This window comes from Giraffa tippelskirchi, chromosome 4 (genome assembly GCF_054371585.1).
Source record: "Giraffa tippelskirchi isolate mGirTip1 chromosome 4, T2T-mGirTip1v1.2.pri, whole genome shotgun sequence".
Taxonomy (NCBI): Eukaryota; Metazoa; Chordata; class Mammalia; order Artiodactyla; family Giraffidae; genus Giraffa; species Giraffa tippelskirchi.
Window position 1 is genome coordinate 322,697 of NC_137278.1, and position 21,398 is coordinate 344,094.

At 42.6% G+C, this 21,398-nt stretch overlaps 1 protein-coding gene and 1 long non-coding RNA gene across 4 annotated transcripts in view; one reads left to right on the forward strand and one right to left on the reverse strand.

The window, feature by feature from the left end:
• Positions 1-21,398, reverse strand: part of CACNA1B (calcium voltage-gated channel subunit alpha1 B) — a 216,255-nt gene that overhangs the window by 159,236 nt on the left and 35,621 nt on the right. For all 3 annotated transcript variants that reach the window (XM_081593188.1, XM_081593189.1, XM_081593190.1), the window contains exons 4-6: positions 4,616-4,707; positions 3,106-3,258; positions 829-1,019 (exon numbers count right to left, since the gene is read on the reverse strand). In XM_081593188.1, coding sequence (XP_081449314.1) covers positions 829-1,019; positions 3,106-3,258; positions 4,616-4,707 — 436 coding nt within the window. The remainder of the gene's footprint in view (positions 1-828; positions 1,020-3,105; positions 3,259-4,615; positions 4,708-21,398) is intronic.
• Positions 3,730-7,301, forward strand: LOC145546425 (uncharacterized). The gene is made up of 2 exons (XR_014082922.1): positions 3,730-3,786; positions 5,852-7,301. It is a non-coding gene; the product is annotated as an uncharacterized LOC145546425 (long non-coding RNA).

The window sequence follows — 21,398 nt, forward strand, 5'->3', positions numbered from 1 at the left end:
ACCAAAACACAGCCATCCAGCAGCCGGACCTTCCAAAACCCCTGTTTCAAATGCACTTTCTCCACTTCCTCTAACTTAACCGTTCTCGTGCCCACGATCACAGAACTCTAGAGGGCAGAAGGTAGCTCTGTGGGGGTGGAGGGGCCGTCACATAAAAAGACAGAGAGAGCTACCCAGGAGTCCCCAGGAAGAGCCTCAGAGGGAGGGGAGGCAGGCATGGGAGGGGTCATCAGGAAGCCCCAGAGGGCCTTACACCCAGCTTCTGTCCCCAGGCACCAGCCCCCAGACCACTCTACACTGCTGGGCTGGACTGGAGTCCTAACGACAGGGAAGACGGGGACGGCGGGCAGCAGAGCACGAGGGAGACTCAGAAGGAAGCCAGCAAAGGTATACAATGCAGTTCCCACCCCCGGGATCTCCCCAGACCCCACTTCCCACCCCCAGGTCCCTGGCCCAATCAGTGCATCTTCCCTGCACCTCAGCCCTGCTCCTCCCATTCACGAGGCAGCAGCCTGCTGCCTCAAGCCCAGAATGAGTTAACTAGCTTCTCCAAGCCTCACTCCCACGTCTGCATGCAGGGCTCTTGTCACCAGCAGTGGCAGGTCCAGCTTCTCTGGAATTTTCTTTTCTAACCTGCACCACCCAGCCCTCACCTTCACTTTAAAAACAGAAGTTGCCTGGAGACTCCAGAACCCAGGTCAGCAGCCCTGCAGGGGAGCTGCCCGGAGGAGCCTGTGTTCCCTCCTGGGGGGAGGAGGGAGCCAGAGGCTAGACAGGAGCCTTGCCCCAAGGGGGCCCGAGGAGCCCCTGGACCAAGACGCAACTCACGTTGTAGAGGATGTCGGTCCAGCCCTCCATGGTGATGCACTGGAAGACAGTCAGGATGGCGAACAAGATGTTGTCGAAGTTGGTGATGCCGAAGTTGGGGCCCGCCCAGTACTCCCGGCACTCGGTGTCGCCCTCACACAGCCGGGCTGGGGCCTCCCTGCCGCACGGGAAGTCGCCTACCGGCTCTGCGTCTGCGAGGAGAAGGAGCAGGCAGGGCTGAGCTGAGACACAGGGAGCTCTCCACCCCTGCTGGGACTGCGGCCCCGGAGACCTCATCACGGGAGAAAGGGGTCAGGCATCAAGGGAAACCGCCTCCTGCCACCCCCGCGCCTGCCCCGCCTCCATCCAGATCCACCCTCAGAGCCACCCTCTCAGGAACAGCTGGTCCACCTCTCCTTCCGCACAGAAACTGCCCATCACTATGTAAACACGCTGAGAACTCATTCACCTTAAAATCAACAACAATCAACTCCTAACCTCCTACTCTTTCTATCACCACCACCCTGACTGTCCCATAGCCGAACCTCCACCAAGACTTCCCGGACGTGAAGGTCTGCCTGTCACTCTGGAGCCAGAACCAGGCTAGACGGAGCGCTGAGCTCTGGTGCTCTTCAGGCAGGTTGACCAACACAGGCCCAGAGCATGGCCGGGCCTCAGCGCCCAATCCTCCTGGCACTGGCCCCAGCAAAGGGGACACGCTCTTGCTGGCAGCCAGGAGCCACAAAAAGAGATGGAATAAGGGGGTAGGCAGCTCATGCTGATCCTTCCACTCCCAAAACCTAAAGAAAAAACTATTCTTAAAAAATGCCTAACAACACATGGAAAAGCTCTCCTATCGGGATAGGGGAAATTTTTAGGAATAGCTAGGATGGGAAGCAAATATTCCCAGATTTAGAAGGCAAAACTGATCACACAAGTTTATTCCTTTCCTTCCAACTGTCTTAATAAATGATCATAAAAAAACCAGGAAGTCATTGTTTGTCTATTTGTAGACAATTGTATTCTCTGTGAATAATGAGCTTTATTTCCTCCTTTCATATTCTTCTTAGAGTTTTTGTTCTTTTTCTTGCCTCTCATCACTGGCCACGACCACCAAGGCTACATGGACCAGAAGTCCATGTGTGCCTTTATCTCATGTTTGACTTTAAAGGATAAGCTCTCAAGACTGATGACAAAGTATGACGTCTGAAGGGAATTTTAGGAAGTTTAAGAAAATTCCCCTTATTTCCAGTTTGATTAAGAGGGTTTTTTAAATTATGAATGATTTAAACTTTAATAAAGACTTTTCCTGCATCTATTGAGATGATCATACAGGTTTTCTCCTTTAATGTGTTTGTAGCTCAATACACAAACCTTTGAGTCACCCTTATCTCTTCGCTTTCTCTTACTCCACATACAATTGCCCAGAAAACCCAGTTGGCCCAGTAGGCCTCACTGCAAAATATACCCAGAAACTGACAGATTCTAAGAGCCAAACAGCTTCCCAGGTGCTCAGTGATAAAGAATGCGCCTGCCAGTGTGGGAGACTTGGTTTCAATCCCTAGTCTGGGAAGATCCCCTAAAGAAGGAAATGGCAACCCACTCCAGTATTCTTGCCTGGGAAATCCCACGGACAGAGGAGGCTGGAAGGCTACAGTTCTTGGGGTCACAAAGAGTCAGACACAACTTAGTGACTAAAACAATACCAACTGCCAAACAGCCTCGCCCCAGCCTCCATCCATCTCTCCTGGACCGAGATTTGACTCTCTGACTCTCCCCTGTTTGATCTGCCTCCCCAGAGCAGCCAGAACAATCAGAGGGTACCAGCGCTCACTCAAGGCCCCACTGTCCTCCCACGTCTCCAGGAATCAGATTCAGAGTCCTACCATGGCCTGAACCCACATGACGCCCCTGCACTCACTGCTTCTCACTCTGGCCTTTCTCACTTCCTATTCTTTGTAACCGGAGCTTCTGGCAGGCTGCTGAAAGGGCTCCCTCTCACCACACTCAGGTCGCTGTCCAGCTGTCACCCCAACAGAGAGGCCTCCCCAGGCTACTCTCTGTGGAACAGGCCCCCAGATCATTCTATTTCAGATACGTTTCTTGTTTCCCTCCTAGAAGTTACTACAGTAACTTCTGTAATTACTTCATGCGCCTGTGTTTATCAGATTCTTGCCTGTGTCCACTTCCTTTGTCTAGCACCTAGAAGGCCCCCTCAGGGCCCAGAACAGTGAATCTCTCCGGGACGAATGAGTCTGTGGTCCTCCTCTGGGTCCAACGGGTACTTCAAGGCCTCACCTGTGCTGTTGGGGAAACAAGCCTTGTGGAATTTGCCCATGTAGAACTCGAGGCCAATGATGGCGAACATGAGGATGGCGAAAAAGAGAAGCAGCCCAATCTGCAGGAGCGGAACCATGGCCTTCATGATGGACTTGAGCACCACCTGCAAACCTGGGCAGGGCAGGTGAAGCAGGCAGGTCAGGAGCACAGTGGGCAGAGCAGGGAGTGGACTGGGGTGTGGACAGAACAGCAAGAGCCTGGGTGGGCAGGGCTGAGAGTCCTGGGCAAAGTGTGGAGCAATGAGTGTTCATGAGGCCAAAGGACAGAGCTGGGCCCTCAAAGCGGGGGACAGAGAGAGGGTGGTGGGGAAGCAGGACGGAACAGTGAGTGCCTACACGGGGTAGGGCTGAGCGTCCTTGAGGTGAGGGACAAAGCACAGGGGTCTCATGGGGGACTGGACTGAGCAGAGTCCCCGTTAGAGGGAGGAACGGTGTGTGGGGGTATCAGTACGAAGTACTGACGAGAACCCTGAGTCTGTGGAGGGCTCAGGGTGAAGCAAAAGCAGAGAGTCCTGAGAGGAAAGAGGAGGGACTTCTGGGAGCTGAAAGCAGGGGATCCTGGGAACTAAGAACGGGGAATGCTGGGAATGAAGAACAGGGGATGCTGGAAGGGAAGAGCAGGGGATCCTGGGAACGAAGAGTAAGGAATGCTGGGAATGAAAAACAAGGGTTCCTGACAGACCCACTCCTGAGGGAAAGGAAATCAGGGGGCCTACTCCTAAGGAGGGTTTTACCACTGACTGCAGGGCATAAGTATGCCCAGGCCAGAGGAACCGGGCAGAGGGTATGAAGCCCACAGTCCCCACTTCCAGCCTTGAACTCACTCCTGGGTACAGGCCTGAACCTCTTCCTGGCAGGGTCTTGGGGCAGTACAGGGGGCCGACCAGCAGTCTTCCCTGAAGTGGGCTCAGGTGACACAGCTCTGGGCCTGCCACCCAGGCCCTGAAGGAAACCCAAACTTCCACTGGCCTGGAGGAACATGGGCCCAGGCGGTCACCACTCTCAAGGCAGCCTGGCCACCCTCTGCCCTCACATGGCCTCTTAAGCCACCCAGTGCTAGAGCACGTCTTAACCAGGTCACAGGTCTTGACAACCCTGCGTAGCCTGAGCCAGGACAGAGGGCCCTCTGCAGCCTCTGAATGTGTTCCCTGCCCCACCACCTTGGTTCATCTCTCATCCGCCCGTTAACCCCAGGAAAAGAAGCAAAGAGCTGGGAACACAGCCAAGGGTGTGAGGAGGAGCAAAGCTTCCATGTAGGAAGCCAGGTTACCCTCTAGTCTTTAAAGGAGATGGGAGAGACTGGAGAAGGGCCGTTTCTCCCTTCTTCGAGCCTGGTTCCCTGGGGCTAAGGGTGGCAAGCTGAGTCACCAGAGGGTCCAGAGGTCAGGGCCTAACTGCGGCTGTGACGGGGATAGGGGAAAGGGTCAGTATCCAGGTAGGCTGGGCCTGATTGCTTTCGCCAGACTCACTTGGAATCCCAGACACCAGCTTCAGGGGCCTCAGCACACGCACAGCCCGCAGGGTTCGCAGGTCAAAGTCAGTGCCAGCTGTGGCGAGGATCCTGGCAGGAACAAAGACAAGGGGGAAGTAAGGGCTTCTGCATGGTGTTAGGAAGAGGGCACGCCCCACCCACCACCCATGTCCTGTCCTCCAAGAGTGGTGACATCCTCATGCCTGTGTCCCCCGCTGTCCGAGTACCAGGCAGGGGAGGCCAGGAACTGAATTCAGACATCCTCGCCAGTAATGTTAGTGATGGCTTTTACCAGCATGACCATCCCTCCGGGCATCACCCCTGCAAGAACATCTGGTCTCTGGTCCCTGGCCCGGCCTTGAATCTGTCCTTGAATTGAGTCCTAGCCTGAACCATGTCCCCAAGCAACCCCAGCTGCACTCCAAGTTGCCTCTTGAGAGGTGGTGATAGTGAGAGCAGAAGAATGAGCTTGAGGGACTTCTGAACAGATGCCACAGGGCCCTTTCCCCACTTTACCACAGGAGAACACGGGAATGAAGAGTGGAGAAGGTGAACAGAGGGTTCAGAAAACCCCACTAGCATAAAAGCATACCCCAGTGTCTCCCATCTTAAAACAAAACAGAAAATTCCGTATCTGCCTCCTACCCCAGCAACCTTCTCTGCTCCCTTCACTCCAAAACTCATTGAAAGTGTCAATCCTTGGTCTCCCACTGTTAACTCTTCAGCCTCTCTTCAGCTTTGTCCAACTACATTCTCACTCCCACCATTCCACTAAAGTGATTTGTCAAGCCTTCTTGCCAATATCAATAGTTAAGTCTCCTATAAATGGTTCCTTCTCTTGCCCATTGGTCAACTCTCTCATTTTCTTCTTGACACCCTGGGAGCCCCTTTGTCAGCTTTGCCTCCTCTACCACACTGAAAAGTTGAATGCATCAGGGCTCAAACCATACAGAATCCACCCAATAGCTTTGAATACCACTGAAAGTTCATTCCTCCCTAATTTATATCTTTAACTCAAATCTGGAACTCTGGGTTCGTATGTCCATCCATTTGCCTTTTTTAAAATTTCCACTTGGATAGCAAAAATAGCATATCAAACATTAATAAAACTAAAGAATACTTTTAAAACTTTAATGTAAATATTAAAGCATGTATTATGTTTAAGTTCAGAGTTGTTACATGATGGTGACCAGAGAACTTTTTACTCTTTCTCCCAACCTTGCTTCTCCCACAGTGTTCCCCGTCTCTGTGAACAGCAGTAATCAACTGTTACATAAGCCAGAACCAAGGCTCCCTACCTGACCCCTCTCTTCCTCACACCCCACGTCCAATTCACTAACAATTCTGTTGGCTCTACCTTTAAAAAGTCCTGGACTCTCAGTGAAAAAGCATTGTTGCCTGCCCCTGCCCCCAACTCTCGAGACACAGCAGTAAGGAATAACATTTGAGAAGCAGCTGGGGTAAAACAAGATGAAACGGGATGCAGCTGGGGTAAAACAAGATGAAATGGCAGGGGAAAGAAAAGGGCAACAAGAAAATCTGTTCAAACCGAAATCCCACAGCACATGAGAAAACCCAGTACTAAGAGGGATATTCAACTGCTGGAAGATAGCTAGAACTTTTGGAAAAAACAAATATTTATTTAAATAATATGAATGATAATCATACTCTAAGCTGGAGACATAGTTGGAGAGTACTAATGGTTTAGGAAACAGTACTAAGGAATCACTCACAAACATCAGAAAGACAAAGAAAAAAATGGAAGAAATGAAATGATATGGAGGTTAGACCATATACCTAACACACATCACATGTGGGTTCCAGAAAAAGAGAATAAAGGGAACATGGTGAAGAAGCAACATGTGAAGAGACAACAGATGAGAAATTTCCAGAGTTAAAGACTTGATTTCTCAAATTTAAAGTGTATTAGGAGTACAACCAGATAGATGAAAGACATCCAACTAGAAATGGTGTGAGTAACTACAAAATATCAAGCGTAAAAAGAAAGCATTAAAGGCTACCAAAAAGAAAGATGAAATACCTAGGGGAGAAAAATGATAGTTAAAAGGGGAGAAAATGTCACCTCAGGAAAAAAAAAAGAGAGAGAGAGAAAAAATATGCTAGAAGACAATTAACTAACACCTTCAAAGAGCAGCAGGAAAATAATTGACATCTTGGAACCTTATGTCCAGCTACTGAAGAGTGATGGCAAACACACATATTTTCACAGATACAGTGAGTCATCACTCCAGACCCTCAGTAAAGCAACACGGGAACCGAACCCAAGGGAAAGCACAGTATACAGGGGCAGCGGTGGGCACAGAAAGCAATCGTTAAGTGATTAATTGCTCGTTGATTTTTAAAATTATGATGTCCAATTTTCCACTATTTTTTACACACAAAACTAACAACCTAGGCAATAACAAAGCTATTTACAGAAGGGGTTGTTCCGTGTAGAATCGCATCAGACTGTGTTGTGGAGGTTAAATCGCTCTTCACTGCGTTAGGCCAGAGGGTGGCAAACATTTTCTGAAAAGGGCCAGTAGTAAATATTTAGACTTTGTGAGTCATAAGATCTCTACTACAACCACTCAAATCTGCCATGTAGCATAAGAGATAATATGTAAATGAATGGACAAGACTGTGTTCCAGTAAAATTTCAATTATAAGCACAGGTTGCCAGGCAGTTGGGCTATAACCGTCTGTCCTCAACGTTAGACAAATGTGTGTGTGCGTGCATGCTCAGCCGTTCAGTCATGTCTGACTCTTTGCAACCCTACGAACTGTAGCCCACCAGGCCCCTCTGTCCATGGGATTTTCCAGGCAAGAATACTGGAATGGTTTGCCATTTCCCCCTCCAGGGGATCTGCCCAGCCTGGGGATTGAACCTGTGTCTCCTTCTCGGCAGGTGGATTCCACCACCGAGCCACCTGGGAGGCGCAGACAAACGTATAGTTATGAATCCATCTTTGAAATGTTGGGGGACCTTCCCGGCAGCCCAGTGGTTAAGACCCCAACTTCCGATGCAGAGGGTGCAGGTTTGATCCCCGGTCAGGGAGCGAAGATCTTTGCGGCCAAAACACCAAAACATAAAGCAGAAGCCACATTGTAACAAATTCAGTAAAGACTAAAAGATGGTCCACATCAAAAAAATGTAATAATAAATTAAAAAATTAAGTGTTAAGGATATCTAACAAATGGATAGAAATACAGTCTATTTCAGAACCAGCGGGAAGGGAGAAGGTGTGTAGGGAACAGGTAATACAGAACATTTAGTCAAATTACAGAAATCAGACAAAGACGCCTCAAAAAAGGCTAAGAAGCAATATGAAAAGAAAACATAAAATAAGACATTAGAATTAAGTCCAAATATATCATAAGATATATAAATGAATTTTAATTTCCTATTAAATCATAGATTACTAGATTGGGGCTTTTAAAAGTCCAAACATATGCTACTTACAAAAGACATACCTGAAAACAATACAGGAATGTTGAAAATAAGCAGATTTTTGCATTTATATTCATCAGTGATATTGGCCTGTAGTTTTCTTTTTTTGTGGCATCTTTGTCAGGTTTTGGTATTAGGCTGATGGTGGCCTCATAGAATGAGTTTGGAAGTTTACCTTCCTCTGCAATTTTCTGGAAGAGTTTGAGTAGGACAGGTGTTAGCTCTTCTCTAAATTTTTGGTAGAATTCAGCTGTGAAGCCATCTGGTCCTGGGCTTTTGTTTGTTGGAAGATTTCTGATTACAGTTTCAATTTCCGTGCTTGTGATGGGTCTGTTGAGATTTTTCTATTTCTTCCTGGTTCAGTTTTGGAAAGTCGTACTTTTCTAAGAATTTATCTATTTCTTCCAAGTTGTCCATTTTATTTGCATATAGTTGCTGATAATAGTCTCTTATGATCCTTTGTATTTCTGTGTTGTCTGTTGTGATCTCTCTGTTTTCATTTCTAATTTTGTTGATTTGATTCTTCTCCCTTTGTTTCTTGATGAGTCTGGCTAATGGCTTGTCAATTTTATTTATCTTCTCAAAGAACCAGCTTTTGGCTTTGATTTTTGCTATGGTCTCTTTTGTTTCTTTTGCATTTATTTCTGCCCTAATTTTTAAGATTTCTTTCCTTCTACTAACCCTGGGGTTCTTCATTTTTTCCTTTTCTAATTGCTTTAGGTGTAGAGTTAGGTTATTTATTTGACTTTTTTCTTGTTTCTTGAGGTGAGCCTGTATTGCTATGAATCTTCCCCTTAGCACTGCTTTTACAGTGTCCCATAGGTTTTGGGTTCTTGTGTTTTCATTTTCATTCGTTTCTATGCATATTTTGATTTCTTTTTTGATTTCTTCTGTGATTTGTTGGTTATTCAGCAGCATGTTGTTCAGCCTCCATATGTTTGAATTTTTAATAGTTTTTCTCCTGTAATTGACATCTAATCTTACTGAATTGTGGTCAGAAAAGATGCTTGGAATGATTTCAATTTTTTTGAATTTACCAAGACTAGATTTATGGCCCAGGATGTGATCTATTCTGGAGAAGGTTCCATGTGCACTTGAGAAAAAGGTGAAATTCATTGTTTTGGGGTGAAATGTCCCATAGATATCAATTAGGTCTAACTGGTATATTGTGTCATTTAAAGTTTGTGTTTCCTTGTTAATTTTCTGTTTAGTTGATCTGTCCATAAGTGTGAGTGGAGTATTAAAGTCTCCCACTATTACTGTGTTATTGTTAATTTCCCCTTTCATACTTGTTAGCATTTGCCTTACATATTGCGGTGCTCCTATGTTGGGTGCATATATATTTATAATTGTTATATCTTCTTCTTGGATTGATCCTTTGATCATTATGTAGTGTCCATCTTTGTCTCTTTTCACAGCCTTTGTTTTAAAGTCTATTTTATCTGATATGAGTATTGCTACTCCTGCTTTCTTTTGGTCTCTATTTGCATGAAATATCTTTTTCCAGCCCTTCACTTTCAGTCTGTATGTGTCCCTTGTTTCGAGGTGAGTCTCCTGTAGACAACATATATATAGGGGTCTTGGTTTTGTATCCATTCAGCCAGTCTTTGTCTTTTGGTTGGGGCATTCAACCCATTTACATTTAAGGTAATTATTGATAAGTATGATCCCGTTGCCATTTACTTTATTGTTTTGGGTTCGAGATTATACACCCTTTCTGTGTTTCCTGTCTAGAGAAGATCATTTAGCATTTGTTGGAGAGCTGGTTTGGTGGTGCTGAATTCTCTCAGCTTTTGCTTGTCTGTAAAGCTTTTGATTTCTTCTTATTTGAATGAGATCCTTGCTGGATACAGTAATCTGGGCTGTAGATTATTTGCCTTCATCATTTTAAGTATGTCCTGCCATTCCCTTCTGGCCTGAAGAGTTTCTATTGAAAGATCAGCTGTTATCCTTATGGGGATCCCCTTGTGTGTTATTTGTTGTTTTTCCCTCGCTGCTTTTAATATTTGTTCTTTGTGTTTGATCTTTGTTAATTTGATTACTATGTGTCTTGGGGTGTTTCGCCTTGGGTTTATCCTGTTTGGGACTCTCTGGGTTTCTTGGACTAGATGCCCATCAGCAGACGAATGGAAAAGGAAGCTGTGGTACATACACACAATGGAATATTACTCACCCATTAAAAAGAATACATTCGAATCAGCTCTAATGAGGTGGATGAAACTGGAGCCTATTATACAGAGTGAAGTAAGCCAGAAAGATAAACACCAATACAGTACACTAACACATATATATGGAATTTAGTAAATCGGTAAAGATAACCCTGTATGCGACACAGCAAAAGAGACACAGATATATAGAACAGTATTGTGGACTCTATGGGAGAGGGTGAGGGTGGGATGATATGGGAGAATGGCATTGAAGCATGTAAATTATCATATGTAAAACGAATCGCGAATCCAGGTTCGATGCATGATACAGGGTGCTCGGGGCTGGTGCACTGGGATGACCCGGAGGGATGGGACGGGGAGGGAGGTGGGAGGGGGGTTCTGGAAGGGGAACACGTGTATAGCCATGGTGGATTTGTGTCAATGTATGGCAAAACCAATACAATATTGTAAAGTTAAAAAATAGATAAATAAACTAATTTAATAAAAAAAAGAAAACAAGCAGATTTTAGAAAGAATATACTAAGTAAATGCTACAGGAAATGAAGCTGATATGTATTACTAAAGACAAAATATAATTTAAAGCAAAAACAATACTAAGGCTAAAGAGAGATATATAATAATGAAAACAAAATTACACCAATGAATGCAATCATCATTAATTTTTATGCATCTAACATCATAAAATTAAAACAGAGAAAGAAAAAAATGAAAATTCCTCCAACTTAATGGAAGATTCTTGCAAAGCTCTCAACAGAATCTGAAGGACTAAACACCAAAATGCAGTAATGCTGTGCACAATTACAACAGAATCAGCCCCTTGATCATTTTATTGTTTTGTCTTCTGTATCTTCCATATATTTCTTTACCTGTCTATCTACCTATCATCTACAATCTATCTACTTTTCTATCAAAATGTGTTCCTAAAAAATAGAAAATACATATTTTTAGAGTACACAGGAATAGCTTTGAAAATATTCTACATCACAAAAGAAGCCTCAGCAAATTTCAAAAAATTAGTGACTTTTATTATTGCACCTCTGCAATTAAACTAATGCAATTAAATAAGAATACAACAAATGCAAAGTGAACAATACAAAGAAATAGAGGAAAACACTAGAGTGGAAAAGACTAGTGATCTCTTCAAGAGAATTAGTGATACCTAGGGAACATTTCATGCAAAGATGGGTACAATAAAGGACAGAAACGAATGGGCCTAGCAGAAGCAGAAGGTACGAAGAAGAGGTGGCAAGAATACACAGAAGAACTATACAAAAAAAGATCTAATGACCCAGATAACCACAATGGTGTGATCACTCATCTAGGGCCAGACATTCTGGAGTGTGAAGTCAAGTGGGCCTTAGGAAGCATCACTACGAACAAAGCTAGTGGAGGTGATGGAATTCCAGCTGAGCTATTTCAAATCCTCAAAGATGATGCTGTGAAAGAGCTGCACTCGATATGCCAGCAAATTTGGAAAACTCAGCAGTGACCACAGGACTAAAAAAGGTCAGTTTTCATTCTAATCCCAAAGAAATGCGATGCTTAAGAATGCTCAAACTACCGCACAATTGCACTCATTTCACACACTAGTAAAGTAATGCTCAACATTCTCCAAGGCAGGCTTCAACAGTATACGAACCAAGAACTCCCAGATGTTCAAGGTGGATTTAGAAAAGGCAGAGGAACCAGAGATCAAATTGCCAACATCCGATGGATCACAGAGAAAACAAGAGAGTTCCAGAAAAACATCTACTTCTGCTTCACTGACTACACTGAAGCCTTGTGGATCACAACAAACTGGAATATTCTTAAAGAGACAGGAATACCAGACCACATTACCAGCCTCCTAAGAAACCTGTATGCAGGTCAAGAAGCAACAGTTAGAACAGGACATGGAACGACAGAATGGTTCAAAATTGGGAAGGGAGTACATCAAGGCTGTATATTGTCACCCTGCTTATTTAACTTACATACAGAGTACATCATGTGAAATGCAGGGCTGGATGAAGCACAAGCTGGAATAAAGATTGCTGAGAGAAATATCAATAACCTCAAATATGCAGATGACACCACCCTTACGGCAGAAAGCACAGAGGAACTAAAGAGCCTCTTGATGAAATTGAAAGAGGAGCGTGAAGAAGCTGGCTTAAAACTCAACATTCAAAAATTTAAGATCATGGCATCTGGTCCCATCACTTCAAGGCAAAGAGATGAGGAAACAATGACAACTTTATTTTGGGGAGCTCCAAAATCACTGCAGATAGTGACTACAGCCATGAAATTAAAAAGACGCTTGCTCCTTAGAAAAGCTAAGCAAACCTAGCCAGCATATTAAAAAGCAGAGACATTACTTTGCCAACAAAGGTCCATCTTGTCAAAGCTATGGTTTTTCCAGTGGTCATGTATGGATGTGAGGAGTTGGACCATAAAGAAGGCTGAGCAATGAAGAACAGATGCCTTTGAACTGTGGTGTGGAAAAGACTCTTGAGAGTCCCTTGGACTGCAAGGAGACCAAACCAGTCAATCCTAAAGGAGATCAACCCTGAATATTCAAATATTGGAAGGACTGATGTTGAAGCTGAAGCTCCAATACTTTGGCCACATGATACGAAGAGCCGACTCATTAGAAAAGACCTTGATGCTAGGAAAGATTGAAGGCAGGAGGAGACGGGGAGGACAGAGGATGAGGTGGTTGGATGGAAAGACTAACTCAATGCACATGAGTTTAAGCAAGCTCCAGGAGATGGTGAAGGACAGGGAAGGCTGGCATGCTGCAGTCCATGGGGTCCCAAAGAGTCAGACACAACTGAGTGACTGAACAACAACAACAGAGAGTGCTACTATAAAAACACATTTTAAAAGAAACCTTGCATTACAGAAAGCTTCAAAATGCACAACTAAATAACTCATTAATGAAAGAAGTAACAGTAGACATTACCAAATATTTAGACTCATCAACAACTAAAGCACTACATATTAAACATGTAGGGTTCAAGCAAAGTGATGCCTTAGGGGAAACTGATAACCTTAATGGATTTTATTTTTCAAATATTAAAAATTAATAAACCAAGTATTGCTATGTCTCAACAGTCTTAGAAAAGAATAGCAGAGTAAATTTAGAAAAAGCAGAAAAATGGAAATAATAGACATGGTGAAAAGAAAAAATAGAGAAATAATAGAAGGCTGAGTCCTTGAAAGTTTGATAAAATGAACAGGCTTCTGGCAAGAATAACCAAGAAAAAGAGAGTGCACAGGCATACATACACAGCTACACACACACAAACGCACACAGTGTACGCGTGTGTGCATATGAATATAGATACACACACATGGAACACAACTACAGACAGGAGAGGTTTTAAGAATCACAAGAGAATATGACTAACGATTTTATGCCAGTAGATGCTAAAACTTGGATGAAATGGATATATCTCCCTGAAAAGCAAAGCAAATTACCAAAAATAATTGGAGTAGATAAATCTGAAGAAATCATGAACAATTATATTACTTTTCTATTCTGTAAAAACTTTTCCCAAATCTAGTGATTTGGAACAGCACCCCTTCATCAGCTCACAGTTCTGTGAGCCAGAAGTCAGGCACATGTGGCTAAATTCTCTGCCTTGGGCCTCACGAGGCTGAGGTCAAGGGCATGGCCAGCTGCGTCCTCATCGGGAGGCTCAACTAGGGAAAGGGGTGCTTTCCAGCCCCTTCAGCAGGAACAGAGGTCCTTGCCTTGGTGTCACCCAGGCACATTTCTTAGCCTTTGGAGGCCACTCTCAGGTCCTTGCCACTTGCCTCCTCAACGGTCCCTCTCACACTTCTAAACACTCTGACTCTAGGAAGAACCCAGTCTCTTTAAAGGAATCACCTGATAAGGCCAGTCCCACCCAAATAATCTCCCTTTTGGTTAACTCAGAGGCAAACCTAGTCATAACCTAATCACAGGAGTGATATCTCATCATACCCACAGGATCTACCCGCATTCTAAAGGAGATGACTGTGCAGGGGGGCACACAGGGACCAGAGGCTTGGAGTTATCTTAGAATTTTTGCCTTCCAAAACCATTTACCAAGAATTTACTTTGGATTCATGTTTCCTCGTCAGAATATCAGATCTAGACAATTTTACAAGTGTGTCCCTATAAACATTCAGAGAAGAGATGATTCTACATTATACAAACTGTTTCAAGAACAAAAATACAAGAAAAGCTCCCAGTTCATTTTATGATAAAGGTATTATCTTGATATCAAGACTGGGACTATAATCCAAACAGATACACGCACCCCAATGTTCACAAGCAGCCAAGATGTGGGAACAGCCTAAGTGTCCATTGACAGATGAGTGGATAAAGAAGATTTATATATTTACACAATATAATATTACTCAGCCAAGACGTGGGAGCAGCCTAAGTGTCCATTGACAGATGAGTGGATAAAGAAGATTTATATATTCACACAATATAATATTACTCAGCTATAAAAAGAATGAAATAATTCCATTCATAGCAACATGGATGGACCTAGAGATTATTGTACTAAGTGAAGTAAACTAAATAGAGAAATACAAATATCATATGATGTCACTTAGACGTGGAATCCTTAAAAAGGATACAAAGGAACTTTTATGCAAAGCAGAAACAGACTCACATAGAAAACAAACTTATGGTTACCGAAGGGGAAAGAAGGGGGAGGGAAAAATTAGGAGTTTGGGATTAACATATATACACGATTACACATAAAATAGATAAGCAACGAAGACCTACTGGTTAGTGCAGCACACTACGCTTAGCCTTTTTAATAACCTATAAGGGAAAAGGCTCTGAAAACAACAGACATACCTGTATGTGTAACTGAGTCACTTTGCCACACATCTGAAACTAACACGACATTGTAAATCAACTAAGCTTCAATTAAAAAAAAATAAAAATTTTTAAAAGACTAGAAAAGGACAAGAAAAATTTATACACATCTCAGTTATGAACACAAATTTTAAATATCAGAGTAAATAAAATCCAAAGGCACATATTTTAAGAGCGTATAATGACCAAATGAGCTGTCATAAGAATAACTCAACAGTAGAATACCTATTAATGTAATCCACCACACTAAAACTAAAAATCATACAATCACGTCAAAATTTTCAGAAAAATTATTGATAAAATTTCAGTATCATAACAGAGGGAGCTCAGCCTGGTGCTCTGTGACAAGGCAGAGGGGAGAGATGGGAGTGGGTGGGAGGGAGACTAGAGAGGGAGGGATAGATGTTTGCTTATGACTGATTCACGACATTGTATGGCAGAAATCAACACAACGCTGTTAAGCACTTATCTTCCAATTAAAATTGTTGTAAATACTAAAAAATTCCAGTATCATTCATGATAAAAAGAATTACAATTAGAAAATTCCTTAAAATGACAACGTGTGCTGTGCTGAGTCGCTCAGTCGTGTCCCACTCTTTGCAACCACATGGATTGCAGCCCACCAGGCTCCTCTGTCCGTTTTGGATTCTCCAATCAAGAATACTTGAGTGGGTTGCCATGCCCTCCAACAGGAGATCTTCCTGACCCAGGGATCAAACCCAGGTCTCCCACATTGCAGGTGGATTCTTTATCCACTGAGCCATCAGGAAAGCCCAAAATGACAATAGGTATCTGATAAAAACCATGAGGAGGATTTCTGCTTACGTTCACGGATAACACAAAAATATCATTTATATTATACGGAGGCCCTAGCCAAGGTAAAAAGACACAAAACAGAAATAAAATATATAACTTTAGAAAGGAGGAGACAAACTGTCTTATTCACAGATATTGTGATTTCTACATAGAAAATCTAAGAGCATATACTGCACAGAAAAACTATTAGAACCTAATATTTAGGAGGGTTATGAAATACCAAATACATATACAAAAATAAATTATTTTCATTAACAATTAGAAAATAAAAATTTTAAAAGCTCTTATTCCAATGGATGTGGGACTCCTTTCTGGGTAACATAACTGCTCTAAAATTAGCGGTGAGGTTGTCCACCTCTATGACTATACTGAGAATCACTGAATCGTATACATTAAAAGTATGAATTTTATGGCATGTGAAGTACATTGCAATAAAGCTGCCATAAAAATATTGTTTAAAATAGCAACAAAATCTATAAAGTATCTAGGAATAAGCTCAATAAAATAAATGTAATATCTGGATAATAAAAGTCCTAAAACATTCTTGAAGAACAAAGAGATAATAGAGATGAACCATATTAATAGATGAGACAATTTGACATCTTTAGATATCCCTTTCCCAAAATTAATCTACAAATTCAATGAAATCCCCCAAAAAATCTCACAAGATTTTATGTGTAGAAAATCATACTTTGTAGAAAATCCACCAAAAATTACCAGAACTAAGAACTCAGCAAAGTTTTAAGATATGAAGTCAACACAAAAAATAGGTTGTATGCTGTACACTTAAAATGAACAACTTCAAAAGGAAATTTTTTTTAAATCCATTTACAACAGCACCAAAAAGAATAAATACTTAGGAATAAAATTAACTAAGGAGGTGAAAGACTTGTATACACTAAGAACTACAAAACAATGGTGAAGAAAATTAAAGAACACTAAACAAAGACATCCCATATTCATCAGGACTTCCTGGTGATCAGCTTCCAATGCAGGGGACTCGAGTTCAATCCCCGGTCGGGGAACTAAGATCCCACTGAGCCCGCACACTCTGGAGCCGACACACCACAACTGGAGAAGCCTGCGCCGTAACAAAGGGCCTGCGAGCAGCCACAGAGGTGCCTGCAGGCCCCGACGAACATCCTGCAGCAGCGACCAAGCCCCGATGCTGCCACATAAGCAAATGTATTTTTAAAAAGGAAAAAATACACCCCCTGTTCATAAATTGGAAAACAATATTGTTAAGATGTCAATACCCAAAGCAACGTATAGTAAACCCTATCAAAGTTCCAACTTCTGCAAAGTTCCTTTGCAGAAACAAAAAAACTCATCCTAGAATTTATATGGACTCTCAAGGGACTCTGGGTAGCCAAAACAATGGAATAATAACCCAAAAACGAATCCTCATATATACAGTCAATTGATTTTCAAAAAGAATGCCAGGACCATTCAGTCTGGAAAAAACAAGTCTCTTCACCAAACTGTGCTGGATATCCTCCTGCAAAAAATTAAGTTGGACCTGTATCTTATGCAATATATAAAAAGCAACTCAAAATGGATCAAAGATCTAAATGTAATACCTTAATCTATAACACTCAGAAGAAAATACAGGAGAAAATCTTTATGACGTTGAATTTGGCAATGATTTCTTGGAAATGACACCAAAAGCCCAAGCAATTAAAAAAATACAAAAATTGGACTTCATAAAATTTAAAACTTTTGTACAACAAAGTAGTGAAAAGACAAGCTACAGAATGGGGTACAATATTCACAAGTCATTTATCTAATCAGAGATTAATATCCAGAATATATTAAGAACTCCTACAACTCAACAACAAAAAAATACCCAATTTTAAAATAGGCAAAGGACTTGAATGGCTATTTCTTCAAAAAAAAGATATACAAATGGCCATTAAGCACATGAAAAGGTGCTTAACATCACTAGTTATTAGGAAAGTGCAAATCAAAACTATAATAAGATACCAATTACACCCATTAGGATGACTACTACTTAAAAAAATAAAAAGACAACAGTGTTGGGTACGATGTGCAGAAACTAGAACCCTTGTGAATTATTGATGGAAATGTAAAATGGTGCAGCCACTGTGGAAAACACTGTGTTGATTCCTCAAATAGAAAACAGAATTACCACATGATCCAGCAGTTCCACTCCGGGGTATAATCCAAAAGAACTGAAACAGGGTCTTAAAGGGATTTATTTGTTACACCCAGAATCACAACAGCATTATTCACAGGAGCTGAAACATGGAAGGAACTCACGTCCTCAATGGATGAATGGAGAAGCAAATGTGTTATATATATATATATGCTGGAATATTACTCAGCCTTAAAAAGGAAGGAAATTCTAACACATAATGCAACTTAGGTGAACCTTGAAGCTATTATGCTGAGGGAAACAAGCCAGTCACAAAAAGACAAATACTGCAGGACCCCACCTTAATGAGATACTCAGAGTAGTGAAGATCATAGAGACAGAAGGTAGAGTCGTGGCTGCAGGGTCTGCAGGGAGGGAGAGATGGGGCTTGTTCAGTGACGACAGAGCCTCACGTTCCCAAGATGAAACGAGCTCTGGAGATGGAGGGAGGTTATAGCTGCTCAGTAATATGAATAAGCTTAATACCACTGAACTACACACTTACAAATGAATAATATGGTCAATTTTATGTTATGTGTATTTTGTCATGATTTCTTAAATTGTCAAATAAAAGTAGGCCTAAGTGCAAAAGGCAAACTTTAAAACTTTGGAAAAACAAAAAAAATCATGTGGTAACATTTGTACAGCTGTGAGGTGGGGAAGGGTCTCTAAGGAGCACATAACAATGGCAACCCACAAAGCGGCACACCGATAAATCTACAATAAACTTTATATGACAGAAGAGACAGAGACAATGTCTGCAATGAAAACAACTGACAGAGGACTGGTTTCTGAAATACATAAAGAATTCCTATAAATTCATATGAAAAATACAGATCAGCTATGAGAAAAATAAGCAAACTACAAAAGAGAAAAGATGTTCAAAACCACTGCCTGTCAGGGGAATGCAAATTAAACTAACAGAGATATCATTTCACATCCTCCACTTAGCAAACAGTGTTAAGCTGGTGATGCCAAGCAACAGCTCAGCTGGCAGAAGAGAAAGCTGTAGAATCATTAGGAAGAGCATGTGGCCACTTCTAGATAATTTTTAAATGAACACACAGACTAGACTTGCCACACAAATGTTTGCAGAAACGTATGCAGGCATGTTCGTTGCAGCGCTTGTCTGTAATAATGAAAAATGGGCATCACCTACTGCTCATCACATGAAGACAGAAAACACTGGTGATAGAGCATGACTGTGGTCAAATGCGATGAGCACATAAAATTAAGTGAACTACACGTATTAACATGAAAATGCCTAAAGCAACGTGAAGGGGTAAAAAGGCAAGCTGTGAAACAATTATATATCTATGCATAAACACATATATACACTCATACAATTAAAACCACACAAACAAGACTGCATGTTGTTTATGGATATGTACATATTTAGTAAAAGCTGGAATTCCCCCTGCAATCCACACACACACATGCACTGGATAATGAACACAGAGCAGTTGTTTCCATCGGAAGGTAAAAGGAAGGACAGATAAAGAGAAGACAATTTGGTTGAGGGATTGTAATCAGAAGACTTCAGTTGTATCTGCAATGCTTTATTTCTCTAAGAGAAATCTCTGAAGCTAGGTGCCAACTTACAGGCAGATGCAAAGGAGGGGAACACATACTTTAAAACAACACACGGGCAAGCTACCCTCAAAAGACATAAACAATCTGCCAGAAAAGGGCAGTGGAGCAGCTCCATTCCATGCCATCCCAGGAGCAAATAAGCCACACAGAAGGAAAAGCCATCTCTCCTTGGCCTGTGGCTTCCTGTCTCCCAAGCATCAGGACACTCGGAGTCATCACAACCCAGACGAGTCAGAAAAATGACCTGAGAAGTCACGCTGCTGGGACACGTGCGACGCAGAGACTGGCTTTGCCACGTCAGTTTCATGGGCCTGTGAGGCAGGAAAACAACTCTTTGTTCTTTAAGAACTCTACGATTTTCAGACCCAGGCAAGAATGTCCACGATCTGAAGAAACACAAGAACACAAAATCTACACAAATGATGTAACCACCTCCATAAACCACAACCCGACTGCAGCCTGGGGGCCTGCCTTGGGCTGCGGGGCTAGGGAAGGGTCCATCCTCAACCACCAGGGAAGTTCTCTGCAAAGGCAACAGGGCCACAGGGCATGGAAACTCAGCCTTGTTCCTTCTGAGATGACAGCTTCCTCAGTGGATCCGCAATGAGGAACTCCCAGGGAGAATCAGAATCAAACACAGAAATGTTCATGAAAATCAAACTTTCTGCATTATTATTACAGTTCAGTTCAGTTCAGTTGCTCAGTCGTGTCTGACTCTTTGCAACCTCATGAACTGCAGCACACCAGGCCTCCCTGTCCATCACCAACTCCCGGAGTTTACCCAAATCCATGTCCATCGAGTCGGTGATGCCATCCAGCCATCTCATCCTGTCGTCCCCTTCTCCTCCTGCCCCCAATCCTTCCCAGCATTAGGGTCTTTTCCAATGAGTCAACTCTTCACATGAGGTGGCCAAAGTATTGGAGTTTCAGCTTCAACATCAGTCCTTCCAATGAACACCCAGGACTGATCTCCTTTAGGATGGACTGGTTGGCTCTCCTTGCAGTCCAAGGGACTCTCAAGAGTCTTCTTCAACACCACAGTTCAAAAGCATCAATTCTTCGGCGCTCAGCTTTCTTCACCGTCCAACTCTCACATCCATACATGACTACTGGAAAAACCATAGCCTTGACTAGACGGACCTTTGTTGGCAAAGTAGTCTCTGCTTTTAAATATGCTATCAAGGTTGGTCATAACCTTCCTTCAAAGGAGTAACCGTCTTTTAATTTCATGGCTGCAATCACCATCTGCAGTGATTTTTGAGCCCAAGAAAATAAATTCTGACACTGTTTTCCACTGTTTCCCCATCTATTTCCCATGAAGTGATGGGACCAGATGCCATGATCTTAGTTTTCTGAATGCTGAGCTTTAAGCCAACTTTTTCACTGTCCTCTTTCACTCTCATCGAGAGGCTCTTTAGTTCTTCTTCACTTTCTGCCATAAGGGTGGTGTCATCTGCATATCAGAGGTTATTGATATTTCTCCCGGCAATCTCGATTCCAGCTTGTGCTTCCTCCAGCCCAGCGTTTCTCATGATTGTTACAGCAGTGGGATTAAGAGAACTTATCAGAGGACACACACGCTAAACAGGGTGAGTGCAGCACCGCGTTAGCGTGGGATTCCAGTCTGTTAAGTGTGATGGGAAAATTGATTTAGATGTGTGATTTCAAGTTGAAAACTTCATAAGTTTCTAAAAAGTATTGACACATTTAAGTAAATGTATGATTCACCATATTTACAGT